This window comes from Heterodontus francisci, chromosome 3 (assembly GCF_036365525.1).
Source record: "Heterodontus francisci isolate sHetFra1 chromosome 3, sHetFra1.hap1, whole genome shotgun sequence".
In the NCBI taxonomy this organism is placed as follows: Eukaryota; Metazoa; Chordata; class Chondrichthyes; order Heterodontiformes; family Heterodontidae; genus Heterodontus; species Heterodontus francisci.
The window spans coordinates 193,248,323-193,273,766 of NC_090373.1; the positions used below are offsets into that span (position 1 = coordinate 193,248,323).

General features: G+C 42.8%; 1 protein-coding gene across 6 annotated transcripts in view; it reads right to left on the reverse strand.

The window, feature by feature from the left end:
• The window catches only part of LOC137365567 (WD repeat-containing protein 26), a 156,958-nt gene that overhangs the window by 69,292 nt on the left and 62,222 nt on the right, over positions 1-25,444 (reverse strand). For 5 of the 6 annotated variants that reach the window (XM_068027980.1, XM_068027953.1, XM_068027946.1 and 2 more), the window contains exons 7-9: positions 22,038-22,176; positions 19,440-19,580; positions 2,575-2,694 (exon numbers count right to left, since the gene is read on the reverse strand). In XM_068027980.1, the coding sequence (XP_067884081.1) occupies positions 2,575-2,694; positions 19,440-19,580; positions 22,038-22,176 (400 nt within the window). Of the gene's footprint in view, positions 1-2,574; positions 2,695-13,277; positions 13,475-13,579; positions 13,694-19,439; positions 19,581-22,037; positions 22,177-25,444 lie in introns of those variants that run through there. The other variant, XM_068027975.1, reaches the window with a different exon arrangement.

The following is a 25,444-nucleotide window of genomic DNA, read 5'->3' on the forward strand; positions in this document are numbered from 1 at the left end:
GCTGAGTGGCCCTGGCGGAACACAAATTGAGTGTCACTGAGCAGGTTATTGCTGAGCAAGTGCCGCTTGATGGCACTGTTGATGACACCTTCCATCACTTTGCTGATGATTGAGAATAGGCTGATGGGGCGGTAATTGGCCTGGTTAGACTTGTCCTGCTTTTTGTGTACAGGACATACCTGGGCAATTTTCCACATTGCCGGGTAGATGCCAGTGTTGTAGCTGTACTGGAACAGCTTGGCTAGGGGCGCGGCAAGTTCTGGAGCACAGGTCTTCAGTACTATTGTCGGAATATTGTCGGGGCCCATAGCTTTTGCAGTATCCAGTGCCTTCAGTCGTTTCTTGATATCACGCGGAGTGAATCGAATTGGCTGAAGTCTGGCATCTGTGATGCTGGGGACTTCAGGAGGAGGCAGAGATGGATCATCAACTCGGCACTTCTGGCTGAAGATTGTTGCAACTGCTTCATGTTCTGGGCTCCCCCATCATTGAGGATGGGGATATTTGTGGAGCCACCTCCTCCAGTTAGTTGTTTAATTGTCCACCACCATTCACAGCTGGATGTGGCAGGACTGCAGAGCTTCGATCTGATCCGTTGGTTATGGGATCGCTTAGCTCTATCGCATGCTGCTTACACAGATTGGCACACAGATAGTCCTGTGTTGTAGCTTCACCAGGTTGACACCTCATTGAGGTATGCCTGCTGCTGCTCCTGGCATGCTCTCCTGCACTCTTCATTGAACCAGGGTTGGTCTCTTGGCTTGATGGTAATGGTCGAGTGGGGGATATGCCGGGCCATGAGGTTACAGATTGTGGTTGAGTACAATTCTGCTGCTGCTGATGGCCCACAGCGCCTCATGGATGCCCAGTTTTGCATTGCTAGATCTGTTTGAAATCTATCCCATTTAGCACGTGATAGTGCCACACAACACGATGGACGGTATGCTCAATGTGAAGGCGGGATATCGTCTCCACAAGGACTGTGCGGTGGTCACTCCTACCAATACAGTCATGGACAGAAGCATCTGCAGCAGGCAGATTGGTGAGGACGAGGTCAAGTATGTTTTCCCCTCGTGTTGGTTCCCCCACCACCTGCCGCAGACCTAGTCTCGCAGCTCTGTCCTTTAGGACTCGGCCAGCTCGGTCAGCAGTGGTGCTACCGAGTCACTCTTGGTGATGGACATTGAAGTCCCCCACCCAGAGTACATTTTGCGCCCTTGCCACCCTCAGTGGTGTTCAACATGGTGGAGTATTGAGTCATCAGCTGAGGGAGGGCAAAAGGTGGTAATCAGTAGGTGGTTACCTTGCCCATGTTTGACCTGATGCCATGAGACTTCATGGGGTCTGGAGTCGATGTTGAGGACTCCCAGGGCAACTCCCTCCCTACTGTATACCACTGTCCCGCCACCTCTGCTGGGTCTGTCCTGCCGGTGGGACAGGACATACCCGGGGATGGTGATGGCAGTGTCTGGGACATTGTAAGGTATGATTCCGTGAGTATGACTATGTCAGGCTGTTGCTTGACTAGTCTGTGGGACAACTCTCCCAACTTTGGCACAAGCCCCCAGATGTTAGTAAGGAGGACTTTGCAGGGTCGACAGGGCTGGGTTTGCCGTTGTCGTTTCCAGTGCCTAGGTCGATGCCGGGTGGTCCGTCCGGTTTCATTCCTTTTTATTGACTTCGTAGCGGTTAGGTACAACTGAGTGGCATGCTAGGCCATTTCAGAGGGCATGTAAGAGTAACCACATTGCTGTGGGTCTGGAGTCACATGTAGGCCAGACCAGGTAAGGACAGGACAGCAGATTTCCTTCCCTAAAGGACATTAGTGAACCAGATGGGTTTTTACAACAATCGACATGGCCATCATTAGACTAGCTTTTAATTCCAGATTAATTGAATTCAAATTCCACCTTCTGCTGTGGTGGGATTCGAACCCATGTCCCCAGAGAAATACCCTGGGTGTCTGGGTTACTAGTCCAGTGATAATACCACTACGCCACCGCCTACCCCTTCTGTTTTTCTTCAAGAATTCGCAAGTATCTGGCCAAAGTATTCTTTGTGTGTTTTTTTTCTAATAGAGTTCTAAAGTGTAAATCTCTATTTTTTCGGGTAACAGCTGTGTGCGTGTGTGTGTCTGTGTGTGTCCGAAGGTAAAAAGGGAACGTATATATTTCAATTGTGTGTTTATGCTTTGCTTCGTTACTGGTTAATTCATGTTTTGCAATAAACTGATAATTTTGTTGTTTAGTAAAGAAACCTGGTTGGTGTATTTTATTCTGGGATACAAATAGAGTCTATGATTTACCGTATCAGTAACTGGGGAAGAACGTAAATATATGTTATGACTTGTCGAAAAGTGGAACTAGAAAAATTGGTCCTAACAGCACATAGACAATCTTTGCACAATACTCCAAAATATGGGTAATGTTCCAACTGTTTTGATCTGAAATTAACTTATTTTGTAGAAGTATGTCACAGTTGGCTAATCCAATTACAGCCATCTTTATGCGAATTTGGCTGAACAAGATGAGCACACAGGTATCCAAGATAGAAAAATAGAAACTGAGCACTTACACACTGATAAAATTGTCCACGCTGTCCACCCGTCACAAAGCGTTTTCCATCTGGGTTCCAAGCCACACTTGTTAGACTATCCTCATGAGATTGACTCATCTTGGTTCTTAGTTCCCCTGTCTGGAAAGGGGAAAAGTTTAACCCATTGACTGTAATGTGTTCTGACATCAAAAGTAACACAACAATGCACAGTTACCACTTTCTTCAATTCTGATATCAGGTTTCAGTGTCGCAAACTTGCAGACCCAGACCTTTTAAAGATAATCTGGTCAGTGTTTTCATCAGGCTTATTTATTGCAACAATAAGTTTCGGAAGAAAGCTTTCATAATGTGCAATATTCCTGTGAGAGGCTCAATTACCTTGACCTTCTCCTTCCACTTATCATTACCAGGATTTCGCCCATGTTTTTGGCTCAAAATGCTCCAGCTACAGCCCAAACTTGGAAGAACTAAACCTAATTTTAATGGTTATCTTCAAAATTTAAATGTGCTTATGAAAATTTTGCAAGCCAAAACGCTGATGGTCTTCTCAGTTAAGGGTCCAGCTAGTTTCAAATACTTCCACATAAATGCAAATGTTGCTAATTTTTAAAATCTCTACTTCCACATTCTCCTTCCCGCTGGTTTTTCTTCAAGTAACGCACTACCTACACCTGGTTTGTTCCCAGGCCATTCCAAACCAGCCACTTAACAGGCTGGAGAATATTAGGATCATAAGAAATAGGAGCAGGAATAGGCCATTTGACCCGCCGAGCCTGCTCTGCCATTCAAACAGATCATGTATCTCCACGCCATTTCCCCCCACTCCCTCAAATGCCTGGATATCATTAGTATCCAGAAATCTATCAATTTCTGTCTTGAACATGCTCAATGATTGAGCTTCCACAACCCACTGGGGAGAGAATTCCACAGATTCACCACCCTGAGTGAAGAAATTCCTCTTCACTTCAGTCTTATATGGCTTGCCCCTTATTCTGAGACTGTGTCCCCTGGTTCTAGACTCACCAGTCAAAGGAAACATCCTATCCACATCTACCGAGTCACGTCCTGTGAGAATTTTGTAAATTTCAATGAGATCACCACTCATTCTTCGAAACTCCAGAGAATACAGGTCCGGTTTCTACAATCTCTCCTCATAAGACAATCCCACCATCCCAGGGGTTAGTCTGGTGAACCTCCGTTGCGCTCCCTCTATGGCAAGTATAGCCTTGCTTAACTAAGGAGACCAAAACTGTAGACAATGTGGTCTATATACAATTGCAGCAAGACATCTTTACTTTTGTACTCAAATCCTTGCACTGAAGGCCAACATACCATTTGCCTTCTGTTACGATCAGGTGAGCAATGCCTAGGGGTCTTTTGCTATCTTTACCTGGTCTTACAGGGTTTATTTTTTAAACACACTGTGTTTTGAGCTCCCTTTTGTGTGAATCCTTGTCACAGTTTCCAATTATAAGGCAAAGAACTGAGCACAAACAGGCTTTCTTTGGTTTAAAGCAGAAAGATGAAATTTATTAAACCTTAAACTTATACTCCAATACAGTTCACACTTACGGATATATGACGCACTCGCATGCACACGTGATATAAACATGCAAAATAGGGACAGAAGAGAGAAGAAAAGATAAGTAAAACAGTTTGAGGGAATATCTTGTTACTGTTTGTCGAACCTGCTGCAGTCCTTGATTGAAGATATAGTCTTGCATTTCGTTGGGGCCCAGTAATCTGAAAACTTTGTTCACGTGGCAAACCTTTCTCTGAGTTTCACATGTTTTCACAAGATTCAGTTCCATGGGAAAAGATGAAGGCAGGCAGACAGGAGACAGGCAAGCAGAGGAGATCTTCTCAGTCCATGAGCACATGGCGTTCTGCCTGAGTTCAAATTCCTTTGATGGGAGTTCAAATTCAAAAGACTCCCAGGTTGCCCTGCAGGTTAGTCATGTGACTAGTTTCTTATATGATACAGTCTCTTCACATCCTTTGGTGAAGGTTCAGTTTTCTCTGCCACAGCCAGTTAGCCATGTGACTAAAACTGGTCTGACCACTTCTGTGTACTGGAGAAGCAAGTGCTGGATCCCCATTGTTTCAACATTGTCTGTTACCATGGAAATGTCTTTCCAGTCAGAACTTGCAATTTTAAGTTTTAATGTTCATGTGGTGAAATAATGTGTGCCTCAGTCTTGGCAGGTGGAGTTTTCCTCATCTTCGTAATGCTTGCTGCATACTAGCTTTTAGTGACTCATGAACAAGGGCAGCCAGGTCTCTTTGGACATCAAAACTTCCCAACCCCTCATCATTTAAGAAATACTCTGCCTTTCTATTTTTCTATCAAAGTGGATCACTTCACACTTATACACATTATATTCCACCTGCCCATTCACTTAGCCTGTCCAAATTCCCTTAAAGCCTTCTTGCATCCTCCTCACAATTTATATCCCTACCTAGTTTTGTGTCATCAGCAAATATGGAAATATTACAATTGGTCCCCACATTCAAATCATTGATGTAGATTGTGGCCTGCCATTCTGAGAATGACCCACTCTCTCTGCTACCTGTCTGTTAACCAATTCTCAATCCATTGCAGTATATTACCCCCACTAACCTCCTGGGTGGGACTTCATCAAAAGCCTTCTGAAGATCCAATACACCAAATCCAATGGCTCCCCTTTATCTCTGCTACAAGTAACGTCCTCAAAATCTCCAACAGGTTTGGCAAACACGATTTCCCTTTCACAAATCCATGTTGACTCTGCCCAATTATATGATTTTCCAAATGTCCAGTTATCTCATCCTTTATAATAGATTCTAACATTTTCCCTATTGACATCAAACTAACAGGTCTGTAGTTCTATTTTCTCTCTTGCTTCCTTCTTAAATAGTGGGGTTACATTTGTTACTTTCCAGTCTGCAGGAACCCTTCCAAAATCTACAGAATTTTGAAAGATAACCACCAATGCATCTGCTACCTCTATAGCCACTTCCTTCAATACTCTGGGATGTAGCTCATCTGGTACAGGGGATTTATCAACTTTCAATTCAATTAATTTTTCGAGTACCACCTCTTTATTGATGCTAAGTACTTTCAGTTCCTCATTTTGAAAAGTTCCTTGGTTCCCCAGTATTTCTGGGAGATTTTGTCTTCCTACATGAAGACAAACACAAAGCAATTGATTAGTCCCTCCGTCATTTCCCCGTTCTCCACCACAAAGTCTCCTGTCACCGCCTGCAATGAACCACATTCTTCTTTGCTAATCATTTCCTTTTCACATGCCTAAAGAAGCTTTTACAGTCCGCCTTTATGTTTCTACCTAGCTTGCATTCATATTCCCTTTATCAGTTTCTTTTACTCTAAATTTTTCCCAATCCTCGAGCTTACCACTTTTTCTGGTAACCTCATAAGCCACTTCATTTGACCTAATGTAATCTTGAACTTATTTTGTCAGCCACGATTGATTCATCTTTCCTGTTGGGTTTTTGTGGCTTAGAGGAATGTATATTTGTTGCAAACGGTAATATATCTTTAAATACTAGCCATCGCCTGTCTACCGTCAAATCACAGAATAATACAGTGCAGAAGAGGCCCTTCGGCCCATCGAGTGTGCACCGATGCATTAAAGACACCTGACCTGTCTACCGGATTCCATTTGCCAGCACTTGGCCCATAGCCTTGAATGTTATGACGTGCCAAGTGCTCATCCAGGTACTTTTTAAAGGATGTGAGGCAACCCGCCTCTACCACCCTCTCAGGCAGTGCATTCCAGACCGTCACCACCCTCTGGGTAAAAAAGTCCCTCAAATCCCCCTTAAACCTCATGCTCCTCACCTTAAACTTGTGTCCCCTCGTAACTGACCCTTCAACTAAGGGGAACAGCTGCTCCCTATCCACCCTGTCCATGCCCCTCATAATCTTGTACACCTCGATCAGGTCACCCCTCAGTCTTCTCTGCTCCAGCGAAAACAACCCAAGCCTATCCAACCTCTCTTCATAGCTTAAATGCTCCACCCCAGGCAACATCCTGGTGAATCGCCTCTGCACCCCCTCCAATGCAATCACATCCTTCCTATAACGTGGCGACCAGAATTGCACACAGTACTCCAGCTGTGGCCTCACCAAAGTTCTGTACAACTCCAACATGACCTCCGTGCTTTTGTAATCTATGCCTCGATTGATAAAGGCAAGAGCCCCATATGCCTTTTTCACCACCCTATTAACCTGCCCTTCTGCCTTCAGAGATCTATGGACAAACACGCCAAGGTCCCTTTGTTCCTCGGAACTTCCCAGTGTCAGGCCATTCATTGAATACTTCCGTGTCATATTACTCCTTCCAAAGTGTATCACCTCACACTTTGGAAGGAGTTAAATTCCATCTGCCACTTCTCTGCCCATTTGATCATCCAGTCTATATCTTCCTGTAATCCAAGACACTCAACCTCACTGTTAACCACTCAGCCAATCTTTGTGTCATCTGCAAACTTACTGATCCTACCCCCCACATTGTCATTTATATAAATGACATAAATGACTAACAATAGGGGACCCAGCACAGATCCCTGTGGTACGCCACTGGACACTGGCTTCCAGTCACTAAAACAACCGTACGTCATCACTCTCTGTCTCCGACAGCTAAGCCAATTTTGAATCCACCTTATCAAGTTACCTTGTATCCCGTGTGCATTTGCTTTCTTGATAAGTCTCCCATGTGGGACCTCGTCAAAGGCTTTGCTGAAATCCATGTAAACTACATCAACTGCCCTACCCTTATCTACACACCTGGTCACATGCTCAAAAAATTCAATCAAATTGTTAGGCATGACCTCCCTCTGACAAAGCCATACTGACTATTCCTAATCAAATTTTGCCTCTCCAAGTGGAGACAGATTCTCTCCTTCAGAATTTCTTCCAATAGTTTCCCTACCACTGACATGAGACTCACTGGTCTATAGTTCCCTGGCTTATCTCTACAACCTTTCTTAAATAGTGGGACCACATTAGCTGTTCTCCAGTCCTCTGGCACCTCCCCCGTGGCCAGAGAGGAATTAAAAATTAGGGTCAGAGCCCCTGCAATCTCCACCCTCGCCTCCCACAGCATCCTGGGACACAAATCGTCCGGACCTGGAGATTTGTCCACTTTTAAGCCGGCCAAAACCTCCAATACTTTATCACTCCCGATAACAATTTGCTCAAGAACCTCACAGTCTCTCTCTCTGAGTTCCATATCTACATCCTCATTCTCTTGGGTGAAGACAGATGTGAAGTATTCATTCAACACCCTACCAATGTCCTCTGGCTCCACCCACAAATTTCCCCCTTGGACCCTAATGGTTCCTACTCTTTCCCTGGTTATCCTCTTCCCATTGATATAGAATATCTTGGGATTTTCCCTATTTTTACCAGCCAGAGCTTTCTCATATCCCCTCTTTGCTCTCCTAATTGCTTTCTTAAGCTCCATCCTACACTTTCTGTACTCCACTAATGCTTCCGTTGATTTGCTCTCCTTGTATTTGCTAAAAGCCTCTCTTTTCCTTCTCATCGTACCCTGAATGTTTCTGGTCATCCATGGTTCTCTGGGCTTGTTGCTCCTACCTATTACCCTCGAGGGAACATGTTGGGCCTGTACCCTCCCCATTTCATTTTTGAATGCCCCCCGCTGCTCTTCTGTAGATTTCCTGACAAGTAACTCTTTCCAATCTACCTTGGCCAGATCCTGCCTTATTTTACTAAAATTCGCTCTCCCCCAATCCAAAACCTTTTTTTGCAACTTGTCTGTTTCTTTCTCCATAACAAGCTTAAATTGTACCATGTTGTGGTCGCTATCACCAAAATGCTCCCCCACCAATATATCAATCACCTGTCCAGCTTCATTCCCCAGAATTACGTCCAGCACTGCACCCTCCCTTGTTGGATCCTCTAAATATTGTGCTAAAAAGTTGTCCTGTATACATTTTAAGAACTCCACTCCATCTAAGCCCTTAACACGATGACTATCCCAATTAATGCTGGGAAAGTTGAAATCACCTAATATAATTACCCTATTATTTTTACACACCTCTGCAAATTGCGCACATATTTGCTCCTCAATTTCCCGCTGACTATCTGGGGGTCTATAATAAACACCTAGCAATGTGGCTGTCCCTTTTTTATTCCTAAACTCTACCCATAAAGCTTCATTTGATGCCCCCTCCAAGATATCTCTCCTTACTGCAGTAATTGACTCCTTAACTAATATTGCAATGCCCCCTCCTCTGTCCCGCCTGAAGATTCTATATCCTGGGATATTGAGCTGCCAATCCTGCCGCTCCCTCAACCATGTCTCCGTGATGGCTACTATATCACAATTCCACGTGTCAATCATTGCCCTTAACTCATCCGCCCTCTGCCAAATTAGTTTAAACTCCGTCCAACAGCACTAGCAAACCCGCCAGCAAGGATGTTAGTCCACCTCTGGTTCAGATGTAGACCATCCCGCTTGTACAGGTCCCACCTTCCCCAGAAATGGTCCCAGTGATCCAGGAATCTAAAACCCTCCCTCCTGCACCAACTCTTAAGCCACACATTCACCTGTGCTATTCTCCTATTTCTATACTCGCTAGCACGTGGCACTGGGAGTAATCCAGAGATTACAACCAGAGAGGTCCTGCTTTTTAGTCTGCTGCCTAACTCCCTGAATCCTTGATGCAAGACCTCATCCCTCTTTCTACCTAAAATCTTTTCATGTATTTTCCCAATCCACCATAGCCAACTTGCCCCTCATACGTTCATAGCTTCCTTTGTTCAGATTTAATACCCTAGTTTCAGAATGGTGATAATACTGACATGGGGTGGGGAGTAATTAAGAAGGGTATGGAACTTGCTTGAGAGTTGTTGAGCTGATGTGGCATCATTAAACAAAGCTTTTTTTATTTGTTTGTGGGACGTGGGCATCGCTGGCCAGCATTTATTGCCCATCCCTAATTGCCCTTGAACTGAGTGGCTTGCTCGGCCATTTCAGAGGGCAATTAAGAGTCAACCACATTGCTGTGGGCCTGGAGTCACATGTAGGCCAGACCAGGGAAGGACATCACCATTCGACTAGCCTTTAATTCCAAATTTATTAATTGAATTCACCATCTGCTGTGATGGGATGCGAACCAGTGTCCCCAGAGCATTAGCCTGGGCTCTGCATTACTAGTGTTATGACCGACCGCTCAAGTCAAAGCCCTCAATCAAAATATACGATTCTGATTGTGGTGGGAGAAACGCACTGTTAATTCAATCCCGTCCCTCCACAGATCACCTAACATATCACCTTAAACTTTCCAAATTAAAGAAAGATCAAGCCAAGTTGTACCATCTATTAACACCCGAATGAGGCTAACCAAATAGTTAAAGGAATTGGTTACTTTCTTTTTAAGAAGTTAATCTGGCTTGACATCAGAATTCTGAGCATATAATAAATAAGGTTTAAATTAAAAAAAACAAAGAACAAAGATAATTACAGCACAGGAACAGGCCCTTCGGCCCTCCAAGCCTGCGCCGATCCAGATCCTCTCTCTAAACATGTCGCCTATTTTCTAAGGTTCTGTATCTCTTTTCTTCCTGCCCATTCATGTATCTGTCTAGATACATCTTAAAAGACTCCATCGTGCCCGCATCTACCACCTCCGCTGGCAATGCGTTCCAGGTGCCCACCACCCTCTGCGTAAAGAACTTTCCACGCATATCCCCCCTAAACTTTTCCCCTTTCACTTTGAACTCGTGTCCTCTAGTAATTGAAACCCCCACTCTGGGAAAAAGCCTCTTGCTATCCACCCTGTCTATACCTCTCATGATTTTGTACACCTCAATCAGGTCCCCCCTCAACCTCCATCTTTCTAATGAAAATAATCCTAATCTACTCAACCTCTCTTCATAGCTAGCGCCCTCCATACCAGGCAACATCCTGGTGAACCTCCTCTGCACCCTCTCCAAAGCATCCACATCCTTTTGATAATGTGGCGACCAAAACTGTACGCAGTATTCCAAATGTGGCCGAACCAAAGTCCTATACAACTGTAACATGACCTGCCAACTCTTGTACTCAATGCCCCGTCCGATGAAGGAAAGCATGCCGTATGCCTTCTTGACCACTCTATTTACCTGCGCTGCCACCTTCAGGGAACAGTGGACCTGAACACCCAAATCTCTCTGGACATCAATTTTCCCCAGGACATTTCCATTTACTGTATAGTTCACTCTTGAATTGGATCTTCCAAAATGCATCACCTCGCATTTGCCCGGATTGAACTCCATCTGCCATTTCTCTGCCCAACTCTCCAATCTATCTATATTCTGCTGTATCCTGACAGTCCCCTTCACTATCTGCTACTCCACCAATCTTAGTGTCGTCTGCAAACTTGCTAATCAGTCCACCTATACTTTCCTCCAAATCATTAATGTATATCACAAACAACAGTGGTCCCAGCACGGATCCCTGTGGAACACCACTGGTCACACGTCTCCATTTTGAGAAACTCCCTTCTACTGCTACTCTGTCTCCTGTTGCCCAGCCAGTTCTTTATCCATCTAGCTAGTACACCTTGGACCCCAAGCGCCTTCACTTTCTCCATCAGCCTGCCATGGGGAACCTTATCAAACGCCTTACTGAAGTCCATGTATATGACATCGACAGCCCTTCCCTCATCAATCAACTTTGTCACTTCCTCAAAGAATTCTATTAAGTTGGTAAGACATGACCTTCCCTGCACAAAACCTTGTTGCCTATCACTGATAAGCCCATTTTCTTCCAAATGGGAATAGATCCTATCCCTCAGTATCTTCTCCAGCAGCTTCCCTACCACTGACGTCAGGCTCACCGGTCTATAATTACCTGGATTATCCCTGCTACCCTTCTTAAACAAGGGGACAACATTAGCAATTCTCCAGTCCTCCGGGACCTCACCCGTGTTTAAGGATGCTGCAAAGATATCTGTTAAGGCCCCAGCTATTTCCTCTCTCGCTTCCCTCAGTAACCTGGGATAGATCCCATCCGGACCTGGGGACTTGTCCACCTTAATGCCCTTTAGAATACCCAACACTTCCTCCCCCCTTATGCCGAGAGATCAACAGCAATAAACCGAGAGAGAGCTGGTCCAGCTGTCTGTCTGCGTTTGAGAGTTAGAACAGTCTGTTTCCATTATAAGCCAGTTCAAAATTAAATTGTAACAGTGTATCTCTTGGCCTTCAACCTCTGAGTGGCTGTATCCTGGGCAACGAGAATGCACTCTTTGAATTATAGTCTCTGGAGCTTGTTGCCTGAAAGCAATACGACTCCTTTACCAGTCTTAAAGGCATACTGCATTCTTCCCCCCAAAAAAACTACAGGATCATAACACCTCTGCCCCTGGCGGAATGAAACGCCATTCCTGAAATGCCTTTCATTACAATGTGTTAAAAAAAAAACAAATTGAAAAAAAAACGCTAACACATTTTTTTTCGCATTTGCAGGCATACACTTTTCTAAAATGTTAAGACTACAGCAACAAGTTGCACCAGAACAGTTCGGCTTTACATTTTCAAAAGGTTGTCCCAATTAACCCATTTCCAAGCATAGTCTTCCAATTGTTTCGTGTTTTCCTTCCACGTGTTCCTGTTGTCCATCACCTCAGCCAGGTGAACTGCACAACTAGCAGCAATGACCACTAGTGGGTCCACTATTCTGAGAAGTTTCTCAAGTACCCCTTAACCTATGTGGCATCACTTGACACTGGAAAACCCTGTCCAGTGTAACAGAAGCTGATTTTTTTCTCACCCTGGGGTGTCAAAGGAATTTGACAGGTTTCCTCCAACACATTTGTCTCTTTAAGACACATGGTGTTGCCCACTCTGTCCATACAGTCCTTTAAATGAAAATTTGGGTAGGAATCAGCCTTCTTTATTGTGGTGACTTTTCTATTGTCTATGCCAGTTCGAGCCGTCCCACAAGATTTAGATATTAAGACCATCTGCAAATTCCAGCGGTCCCGACTAGGTTCAACTAAGCTGCCCTTCAGCATGCATTGTACCTCTGCTTCCACTTGGGCCTGTCTGTCTGGACCTAAGCAGCAAGGATGTTGTTTTAAAGGAATGGTTCCCCCTATACCCACATCATGTGTGGCTAAGGTTGTACATCCTGGCTTATCCCTACAAACCTTTTGAAAAGTTGTGAAAACCCTGGTTAGGACTTCACGCTGTTTTGCCTAAGTGTAAAAGCCTATTGTTTAATTTTCCAAGCCATTCAGTATTTGCTAATCGGATAGTTGGATGTTCAATCTGAGAAATTCCTAGGCCTGCATCTGCCTCATTCTCACTATCCTTTGCTTTCTCAACAGTCCCGATTACCTGACATAACCGGACTGGCTTATCCTCCTCTGTGCGGTAATACTGTTTGAGCATATTAATGCGACACAACCGGTTCTTCTTAGTGGGGATCAGCAGTGTCAATCAAGTAATCTACCTTACCCACTCTTTTGATCACTCTATATGGGTCACTGACCCTTTTAATGGTTCTCCCTGTGACAGTAACACTAATACTTCATCCCCTGGTTTTATGGTAGGTTGTGGTTTTCCCACCAATTGACAGGTACGGCATGTCCTACAAAATTGTCTCACATCCTTTGTAAGACCTGGCCGGTAATAATGTTTGTTTATGTGTGATTTGGTCTTCCAAATTCCCCTATGTCCTGCAAAAGGAATGTCGTGTGCTAACCTTAATAATCCTGGTCGATATTTAGGTGGTACCACTATCTGTTTAACAACTGTCCAGTCTTCGTCGGCAGGCCTATGAGGCAGTCTCCATTTCCTCCTCAAAACCCCGTTCGCCATACAATAGCCTTCCAGAACTCCTTTCACCTCAGCTTCTGAGGGAGCCGTCTGTGCTATGCGGTATATCTCTGGATCAGCTTGCTGTGCTGCAATGATAGACGATTTGCTAAACAACTCATTTGGATTATCTAAATCCTCAAATAAGGCTTCAAATGCTTAGCTATCTATTTGTGGTTCCGCTTTTACCTCCAACAATAGATCCTGTTTAGCCACAGCTCGGGTAACTACACATGCAGGAAATATTCCCGGAACTTGTTCCTGTAATTGCTCCAGTTCCCTAATTCCATAGTTCCTCTGTAACTATAGGAGAAACAGATATTTTTGATCCAGCCAAATCATTTCCTAGAAGATCAATTCCCTTTACTGGTAAACTGTGGACAACACCTACAGTTACTATCCCAGATGTTAAGGCACACTCTAGGCATACTTTATACAAAGGTATGGGTATATACTCCCCGCCAATTCCATTAACTAAAACTTTCGCGTTCAAGGCGCTCTCTGGTGGAAATCTCATATCTTTCTCCAGCAAGAGTGTTTGGGTTGCTCCTGTGTCCCTGAGTATAATGATAGGTTTTCCTGCCTCACTTACAGGATATGGAGTTACTCTCCCCTCTGACAAAAATTCATTATAACTCTCAGGTATTTTATTCTTTTAGTTTTCTTCTTCTTTTAGTTTTCTTCTCCTTTTAGTTTTAGTATCTGGTTGCACATTCACAGTTGTCGTTAAAGCTATAGCTTGGTCTACTATACTCTCAGTCAGAGTCTTTTCCTCTGCACTAACTTTGCGTACCCCAACAAGTCCTATGGGTTTACCTCGCAACTTCCAACAATCTGAACGAAGATGACCCATTTTGTTGCAATGATAACACTTTGGCTTGCGAACCTTCTTCTATCCTCAGCACCTTCCTTTCTGACCTGAGGTGGTGAATCTGGGGCATTCCCAGCTGTTCCTTCTTGTCCCTGGCTATTTGCCTTACTTTCACTCTCCCACTTTCTATCCTTCTCGGGTTTATGGGGGTGATGGACAACATAGGTTGCTTTATTCACAAGCTCAAAATCATCAGCAATCTCTACTGCTTGCCTAGCTTTTAAAACTTTGAGGTTATCGATGAGTTCTCACTACTGAAGGAATTGAGTTTTTAAACTCCTCTAAGAGAATCAATTCTCAAAGTTTCTCATATGTGACTTCCATTTTTAATGCCCATGTCCAACGGTCAAAAGTAATTTGCTTCACCCTCAAATTCTAAATATGACTGCCCAGTCAATCTCCGTAAGTTCCTAAACTTCTGACGGTAAGCTTCAGGGACTAACTCACAGGCAGCAAGAATAGACATTTTTGCCATCTCAATCTGCAGAAGCCTCTTCAGGAAGCACGGCTTAAGCTTCATGAGCTCTGCCGACCAGCCTGCCCTGCATGAGCAATGTCCAGCTTTCTTTCGGCCATTTCATCTGTTTGGCTATTTTTTCAAAAGGTATGAAAAATGTCTCCACGTCCCTTTCCTCGAACTTACGAAGAGCCTGAATAAATTTAAACAACTTCTCGCTGGGTCCTGATCTAAATTCAGATTCATCCTGACCCTTTTGTTTTAGTTCCATCTCTTTTAGCCTAAATTCCCTCTCTTCTCTTTCACTTTCTCTTTGAATTTCAGGTTTTCTTATTGCTATTGCTTTTTCTGGTTGAAGCTCCAGTTTTATCATTTCTAACTGAATCCTAGCCAATTCCACTGCATCACTCTCGGACCTACTACCTTCTTGACTCGCGTATTCCCTTTCTTGTTCCACATATTCCCCTTCAGCTTCATCAACATCATCTTCTACTAATTCCAGATGTTTGGCTATTATGTCAATTATCTCTGCTTTTTTGGCACCTGATTTCAAGTCCAACCCCAGTTTCGCTGCCAATTATTTGAATTTGTTCTTAGTTAAAGTTATTAAGTCACTCAGGGCAACATTCTGCTTTCCCAAAAACTCTGCTACAACCACTAATGCCATTACAATGGTATAGACCGTACCTTATTATACAGAGACCTGGCTCTTTTAATTTTTTGGTAATTGGCATTAGATTTAGATCCCAACAATCAAATTTCCAATTGATTTGATCCCAGAATCAAGAGCAATTAATATGATGCCAAACGCATGACCCCAATTTAAATGTTATCTCAGAAACGAGTAATTAATATGATTCCAAATGCGAGCCCTCCAAATTAGTCTGATTCTGATCCCAGACATGAGTTACCGAATTAAATATGATTTAATCTTGAGCAAGCCCCCAATTAATATGATTCAATCTCGCTGACCAGCCCCTAATTAAGATATGATTCAAATTCCGGACGAGAAACTCAATTAATATGTTACGACCAACCGCTCAAGTCAAAGCCCCCAATCAAAATATACGATTCTGATTGTGCTGGGAGCAACGCACTGTTGATTCAATCTCACCCCTCCATAGATCGCCTAACATATCATTTTAAACTTTCCAAATTAAAGACCCAGCCAAATTGTACCATCTATTAACCCCCGAATGAGGCTAACCAAACCAGGTGTCTTTAGATCACCAAATTAACTGTTTAATTAGAAAAACTAAATTCTTAAACACGAAGATATAAACAACATTTAAAATAGAAAAAATTCGAGTCCTTTCATATTTACGCGCCGGCCGAAGTGAAATATTCCAACGTGGAATAGTCCAAGGTTGCTTGAAGTCCTCACAGCCATCCGATAGGGGAAAATAAAGGTTCTTCAACAGTAGAACAGTCCAGAGTCTAGTCGAGCAGTTGAAGGTGATGCTGTCCTTCTCCAGCAATGAATTTCAACAAATACAGTTCAGTAGTTAAAGGAATTGGTTATTTTCTTTTTAAGAAATTATTCTGGCTTAACATCAGAATTCTGAGCGTATAATAAATAAGGTTTAAGTAAACCGAGAGAGAGGTCTCATTTCCTTCAGTATTTGCTGGTCCAGCTGTCTGTCTGCATCTGAGAGTTAGAACAGTCTGTTTCCACTATAAGCCAGTTCAAAATTAAATTGTAACATTGTATCTCTCGATCTTCAATCTGAGTGGCTGTATCCCAGGGCAGCGAGAATGCATTCTTTGACTCCGTCTCTGGAGCTTGTTGCCTTAAAGCAGCAGGGCTCCTTTTCCCACCTTAAAGGCACAACGCATTCTTCCCGAAAAAAAAAACTACAGGATCATGACACTAATCTAGAGACCTTACCACTACGCCACCGCCTCCCCATAGTTACTACAGTGATTCATGTCAATTAACCGAGTGTTAGTCAATATATTAGCCATTAGCCAAACATGGCCAATTGGGAAGCCAGCTGTGGCTGAATGCATTTTTTGATTACAAAGAATTGGTGATAGACACAGTTGTTGGAGTTTTAAGATCAGCATTCATATTTCCATGGTATGTGCAGGTGAACTTCAACATATTTGTGCATTTGTTTGTAAAATGGTAGGACGAAAAGCAGCGTGGTCATTATGTGCTATAACTAATAAGCCGTAACCAAGGAAATAAAGTGGTGTATAACAGGTTAAAACGCTAGCCTTTAGCACCACAGAAACACGAGCAACATTGTATGGACAGAGCAACTAAATTCTGGTCAGTTCGACCAATGTGAATAACCACTCTAGGCCCGAAGAAAGTAAGATCAACCAATAACAAGCAGATCAAACTGAGCACACAGCATCTAACCATGTTCTGGATGGAGAGCATATATATATTGGGCAAGATAACACTCTTAGAAATCTCTCAGATGAACTCAAAATACTGCTCAGAACTGCAGAGCAAAAACCTACAAGCTGTAATTAAGATGAGTTGTGTCTGATAAACTTATGCCAGAATGCCAAAATTTGGTGAAAGACAAAGACTGCAAAGTTTCACACTAAGTGGCAGATGTTTGTTACGTAAATATACATGCAAAGTACACTTTCCTGTATTGCGTGGAAGGTGTTTTCCACTAACATTAGTGGATGTGGCTTAGGCAGTGTCGGCATAGCCACGCTTGTGGCTAGACAGTGATTTCTATTTGACAACACTGAATTAAACCATGTACTTACCAAACAGTACTTATGAGAAATCATCAATATCAGGATTTGAACAAGCGTTAGAAACAAATTAAAACCAGTTAGATCATCTTTTGCTATTGTTTGATGAGCATACCATTGCAGACAGAGTGCTCCAGGCTTGCATTCAAATTAAAACAGGGAGTTACAGAACAAGAGTGTTAGTGCCATATGCAGCTGCATGTAACTTCTCTATTGATGTATACTACAGAGGCTATCACCACAAAGTTCACCTCACCGGTTAACAGAGAACATCGGGAACACAAGAAATAGCAGCAGGAGTAGACCATATGGCCCATCGAGCTTGCTCTGCCATTCAATATGATCATGACTGTTCTTAGGCTTCAACTCCACTTTCCTGCCCCCTCGCAATATCCCTGGATTCTGAGACCTCAAAAATCTGTCTATCCCAGCCTTAAATGTATTCAACGATGGAGCATCCATAACCATCTGGGGTAGAGAGTTCCAAAGATTCACTTTGAGTGAAGTAATTTCTCCTCATCTCAGTCCTACAGATCGGCCCTTATGCTTAGACTGTGACCCCATGTTTCAGATTCCTTGACCAGTGGAAACAATCTCTCAATGTCTACTCTATCCAGCTCTTCAGAATCTTTTATATTTCAATGAGATCGCCCCTCATTCTTCTAAACTCCAGAGAATATAGGCCCAATTTACTCAGCCTCTCATCACAGGACAACCTTATCATCCCAGGGGCCAATTTATTGAACCTTCGCTGCACCGCCTCCAATGCAAGTATATCCTTTCTTCAATGTGGAGAGCAAAACTGCACACAGTACTCCAGATGTGGTCTCACCAAAACCCTGTACAATTGTAGCAAGATTTCTTTATTCCTGTACTCCAATCCCCTTGCAATAAAGGCGAACATCCTAATTGCCCGCTGTACCTGCATGCTAACTTTCTGCATTCCTTGTACAAGCACATCAAAGTCTCTGAACATCACTTACAAATTTCAAACCTTTTAAAAAATATTTTGCTTTTCTATTCTTAACATCAGTGAATAACTTCACACTTCCCTACATTATACTCTATCCACCATCTTGTTGCCCGCTCACTTAACCTGTCTAATGTCTCTTTGCAGCCTCTGTGTCCTCCCCACAACTTACCTTTCCATCTACCTTTGTATCATCAGCAAACTTAGATACATTACTCTCTGTCCCTTCATCTAAGTCATCAACATGTAGATTGTAAATAGCTGAGGGTCCAGCACTGATCCTTGTGGCACCCCGCTATTCACTGCCTGCCAACTTGAAAATAGCCCCACTGATGCCCACTCTTTGCTTCCCATCCGTTAACCAATCCTCTGTCCATGCTAATATATTACCCCCAACTGCAATGAGCCCTTACCCTGCCTATTAACCTTTTATATGGCATCTTATCCAATGCCTTTTGGAAATCCAGGTAATACGACATCTACTGGTTGCCTTTTATCTACCCTACTAATTACATCCTCAAAAAAATTGTCCAACAGGATTTCCCTTCAGTAAAACCATGTAGACTTGTTCTAATCAAACTGAGCTTTTCTAAGTGCATTGTTAAGACTTCCTTAATAATAGATTCCAGCAGTTTCCCCAACAACTGATGTTGGGCTAATTGGCCTGTAGTTCTTGGTTTTCTTTCTCCCTCCTTTCTTGAAAAGGTTTCTGACTGTTCATTTACCATCAGACATGTCTTAGACATGTAAAGTAACTCCAAGGAACTTGCACATCAGCCATTTTGAGCTCAACAGTCTGGGCAAGGGAGTCAATGGAAATACTCTGTATAGACACGATCTATTAGCAGTGCACTAAATGAAGAGAGTGAAAACTTGGGAGATTTCGCAAACTTATTAGTGCATCTTATTCCTGATCATCCGTTTTACAACTTTTTTTTTTAAAGAAAGGTTGAATCCAGTGCAGTCACTTAGAATTACTATCTGTGCCAATAATATTCATGTCTATTACATTATCATTAATGTTGCTTACCTGCACATTCCAGAGCCATAATTCAGAGCAGTCATCAGGACCACAGGCGAGAAGGTAAGTATCATCTGGACTCCAAGCTAGGTATGATACTCCGTAAGCATGACCCTCTAAAGTTTTAAGCAATCTAAGTTGGTGAGAGTCCTAATAATAAAAAAAAGGAATTAACAAAGCCATGAGCAAAGCATGCCCACATTATCAGTACACTTGGACAATTAGGATAATGCTGCAAACACAGGAGCCTGTCACTTCAATCTTTTAAACTTAACTTCAGTTTCCCCTCTATGAAACAGCCCCATTGTTCAAATGTTCAGTGGCTGCAATCTCCAATCAACACCCAGCCTCAGTGTAATGCTATTGCACAATATTTCATCAGTGTTAGCTACAGCTCAGTTAAATTCCCACTCTAGAGATTTGAGCGCAAAAAAAAGTCTAGGCTGACAACCAGTGCAGTACTGAGGGAGCACTGCAGGGTTGGCTGTGCCATCTTTCAAACAAGACATTAAACGGAAATCCCATTTGCCCTCTCAGGTAAAGATTCCACGTCACTATTCAAAGTAGAAGAGAGGAGTTATCCCCAGTGTTGTGGCTAATACGCATTCTTCAAACAACATCACTTAAAAAAAAAATTACCTGTTATCAGCATGTTGCTGTTATTATGACCGAGGTGGGAGGACTGCCACTTCTCCACAGGTCACAACATATCACTAAATTTTCCCACAGCATCCTTACCGTTTAAGTCCACAGAAACAGGCCCAAGTAAAAGACATCCTGCGTGACAATGGCAACCCCGATCAGATCATTTCTCGCTATATATCTCGCAAAATTATGAACGGGTCTAAGGCCGTCATTTTCGGCCCTGAAAAGTGTCCAGTCTACCTCGATTACCCTGGAATGGTAATGTATCCCAAAAGTTTGAGCAACAGGTGAAGCTAGCTGTTTCACGCTGCTACTCTGCAGTAGCAGCACGTGTGGTGTTCGTCACTAACAGGATGCTGCCGTGAAGCCAAAAAGACATCCTGCCTATCACACAAATAAGTAATGTGATATATGAATTTCAATGCCAGTGTGATGCTAGGTATATAGGCCGTACATCCCCAAAACTGGCGGATCATATCAAACAATGTCCCTTCCAATGTTCGTAACCGGCAAGGTACAGGCTGTACCCAACCAGCCCATGCTTACAAAACTAGAAACAGTGTCCAAAGTTAGATGTGATTCCACGATTGGACAACATTTGCTAAATAATCCTCAGTGTGCCAAGAATTACACAGAGAACCAATTTAAGATAGTCAGTTGGGCTCGCAGTGTGGCGCATTTGCACGTACTGGAAGCTACATATATGAATACACAGAGGCCTGTTCTTTGCAGACAGAAAAAACATGGAAAAACATTGCGCCTGTTTCAGCCAAACAAAATAAGTGACAGCCATTCATTCACTGGTTCATTCCTCAGGGCAATGCCTTGACCAGTCAAGCTGCTTGGTTTAAATTTCAAAGAAAGCTTGGCAGTTAATTGTCCGTCACCGTAAACTGGTGCAATTTCCATGGCAATGCCTCTACCAGAGTTCACTTGTCAACCAATCAGCACTCTCTTCTCATACAGTATAAAATTGTTATTTTCCCTTACATTGATATTATTGTGGATTGTCCTGATGTGTGCAAGATGACGTGTCTATTTTCAGCAATACCCAAGTTCTGTACTAGGAAACGACTAATCCAACCTATAATTTGTTAAAACATATTTTACACTGAAAAACAGAAGCACTCACGTAACACTGTTTACACGAGCTTGTCATTTGCAAATTGGCTGCTGCATTTCCTACATTACAACAGTGACTGCACTTGAAAGAGTACTTCATTGAATGTACAGTACTTTGGCATGTCCGGAGGTCATTTTGACAGAGAAACACGAGACAAATGCTGCACCAGCATTCAACACTGGGTAGTTGTAGGTTCTAATCCAATTGCATTTTAATTATTTTTGTGGAATCACAATGAGGTATATTAATGCTGGGTAATTGGACCACTCTCTGTTTTGGGCAGCCAGCATTAGCATCGAGTTCTCCCACATCAGGTTGACGCAGTGTAAAGGTCATCCCTAGCATTTCCCCAAAATGTACCTCACCACCAATCTCAGGAGAGCCCCCATTACTTTCAGTCCATTACTTTCCCGATTTCCTACACCAGTTTTCCAAGAATAAAAAAAAAGCTATGATTTCTTCTGGAAGATATTTACTGTGGAATTCAGGCAAGAATAGAACTGACAACTGCCCCCCCCATGGGTTTCCAATATAATGCAAAGGCTCAGGCATAAGGAATAACTACAGCTGCCTGGGCGAGGAACTATAGTGCTACCAGCATTAATGAGGGAAAAGGTTGAGAGAAAAAACTGCATCGAAATGTTACATTTAAAACATGTAAAGTTCATTAATGATTTGATATAACCTATGACAGGTTTTATACACTGTGCAGAAAATTCAATTCCTCAGAAAAATAGGTCTATGCTGAGCTTATCAAAGCAATTTACCATGGACTTTGAATATGGCGAGCCAAATTAGGGCAAAGAAAAGGCCAGGTTTCTCACAGCCATAATACTTACTGAATCAACCTGCCATATAATAACCGTGGTGTCTTTGGACCCTGTTGCTAATTTAGTGCCATCATTGGAGAACTTGCAGAACCACACCTCATTGCAGTGCTCTGTGAGGATCTGTTGTGTATAACAAGGGAACTGTTTCCTGTAAAAAAAAAGAAAATTAAAACTTGTCTCTTTACTAATTTTTAAGAGCTATAAAGTCCACCATTACTATAACGCCAGCAGGTCCAGCACTACTCCAGAACCGTTAGTTACCCACATGAGGGGGAGACGGTGGCGTAGTGGTAATGTCACTGGACTAGTAATCCAGAGCCCAGGCTAATGCTCTGGGAACATAGGTTCGAATCCCACCATGGCAGCTGGTGGAATTTGAATTCAATTAATAAACTGGAATTAAAAGCCAGTGTAATGGTGACCATGAATCCATTACCTATTTTCTTTAGGGAAGGAAATCTGCCGTCCTTACTTGTGACTCTAGCAATGTGTTTAACTCTTAAATGCCCTCTGAAATGGCCCAGCAAGCCACTCAGTTTAAGGGCAATTAGGGATGGGCAATAAATGCTGGCCTCGTCAGCGACACCCAAATCCCACAAACGAATAAAATGCAGTGTGTACCATCTACAAGATGCACTGCAGCACTGCAGCAATGCACCAAGGCTCCTTAGACAGCACCTTCCAAACCCGCGACCTCTACCAACTAGAAGGACAAGGGCAGCAAATACATGGGAACACCACCACCTGCAAGTTCCCCTCCAAGTCACACACCATCCTGACTTGGAACTATAATCGCCGTTCCTTCACTGTCGCTGGGTCAAAATCCTGGAACTCCTTTCCTATCATCACTGTGGGTATACCTACCCCAAATGGACTGCAGCGGTTCAAGAGGGCAGCTTACCACCACCTTCTCAAGGGCAATTAGGGATGGGCAATAAATGCTGGCATAGCCAGTGACGTCCACATCCCATGAATGAATTTTTAAAAAAATTTGGTACAGTCTTCGTGATTCTTTGACCTGTGCAAGCAAATACATACCACCTAGGTCACAGGCCCTTAAAAGAGGTTGCTTCCATATGGGTCTGGATGTTTTCCTTAGTCGTACACACATCTTAATTCTGAATCATTTCCCAGCAAAGCGCGAACAGAAAAACAATGAAATGCTCCAAAGTAAAGAGAGTATTAACAGTGGACAGAGGTAGATAGATTCTTGATAAGCAAGAGGGTGAAAGGTTATCAGGGGTAGGCAGGAATGTGGAGTTGAGCTGACAATCGAATCAGCCATGATCTTGTTGAATGGCAGAGCAGCCGACTCCTAATTCATATGTTTGTATGGACAGAAAGCAAGCTATGCTAAGATTAAGGAAAACCATCCTAAGATAGTTAACATTTAACTTCACCTGCTTAAACTTCATGTGATAGTCACAAAGAAACAAAGTTCCCCTCAGATTTTGAAGCTATCCAGAAGTATAGCACCAACAGAATGCCCATGAGCTTGAGATGGCAATGGCTCACATCCTTGGTTCTACTTAAGCTGAATTCTAGGATCTGTTTAAAAATAAAGCACTCTATTTTACACAGAAGGGAAATGCAGGTGTGGAAAAGAAGCATTTCTAGACCATTAATTCCAGAAATAAATTAAGTTCAGGTCAACTTTATTTATATCAAATCTCCCCTTAACCTTCTCTACTCTAAGAAGAGCAACTCCAGCTTATCCAGTCACACCATATAACTCAGCCTGTCAGCCAATACCATTCTCGTAAATCTCTTCTTCACCCTCTCTAAAACCTTTCCAAAGTGTGATGCCTAGAATTAAACACACCAGAGGCCAAACCAGGGTTTCATAAAGGTTCTCCACAACTTCTTGCTTTTCTACTCTATGTCTCCATTAATTAAACCAAGAATCCCATATAGATAGGGCTAAGAAAAAGGTGTTGCATAGGAAGTATGAGTAGCTAAGGGCCAAATTAAAAGGCAGAACCTCAAAAGGTAATAATCTCTGGATTATTACCTTAGCCATGAGCAAATTGGAGCAGGGTAAATAAGATTAGAGAGTTAAATGCGTGGCTCAAAGATCGGTGCAGGAGAGATGGGTTTTGATTCATGGGGCACTGGCACCAGTACTGGGGAAAGTCTTCACTTGAACCATGCTGGGGCCAGTGTTCTTGTGAGTCGGATAACTAGGGCAGTAGAAAGGGTTTTAAACTAAAGAGTGGGGGTGAGGAATCAAGTGAGGGAAGATGTGATAATTTTGAGAGAGAGAAGGCCAGAGAGCAAGGTAGCAATAAGGGAATTGATAATCTGAATGTGGCAGGAAGGGACAGAGCATACAAACTTAAGAGTGCACCAGAAGATAAGACTAGAGGTTGTGAAAATAATAAAGGCAGAATTAAAGACACTATCTGAATGCACACAGCATTATCAACAAGGTAGATGAATTGACAGCACAAATAGAAGCAAGCAGGTATGATCTAATTGCCATTACGGAGATGTGACTGCAAGGTGACCAAGGCTGGGAACAGAATGTTCGAAGGTTTTCGACATTTAGGAAGGATAGACAAAGGAAATGGAGGTGTGGTAGCGCTGTTAATAAAGGAGGAGATCAGTACATTAGTGAGAGAGGACCTTAGATTGAAGGATCAAGATGAAGAATCAGTTTGGATACAGCTAAGAAACAGCAAGGGGCAGCAAACATTGGTAGGAGTTGTTTATGGGCCACCAAACAGTAGCCATAATATAGGGCATGGTATAAATCAGGAAATTAGAGGTGCATGTAACAAGGGTAATACAGTACTCATGGAAGACTTCAATCTACATATAGACTGGGTAAACCTAATTAGCACTAATGTTGTGGAGGCCAAATTCCTGGAATGCATACGAGATGGTTTTCTAGAAGAGTTATGTTGAGGAAACAACTAGAGAAAGGGCTATTTAAGATCTGGCATTGTGCAATGAGAAAGGGCTAATTAATACTTGCGTTGTAAAGGAGCCTTTAGGGAAGAGACCATATGATAAAACTTTAAGTATGCAAGTGATGTACTTAAATTCAAAACTAGGGACCTAAATCTAAATAAAGGAAAGTATGAAAGTATGAGTGGTAAGTTGGCTGTGATAGATTGGGAAACTACATTAAAAGGTATGACAGTAGACAGGCAATGGCTAGCATTTAAAGCATACATAGCTTACAACAAATTTGCATTCCTTTGAGGTACAAAAACTCAGCAGGAAAGGTGATCCAACCATGGCTAACAAGGGAAGTTAAAGATTGTATTAGATAAAAGGAAGAGGCTTATAAAGTTGCCTAAAAAGTAGCAAGCCTGGGGTTTGGGAGAATTTTAGAATTCTGCAAAGGAGGACCAAGAAGGAAAGAGAAAATAGAGTATGAAAGTAAACTAGAGGGAAACATCAAAACAGAA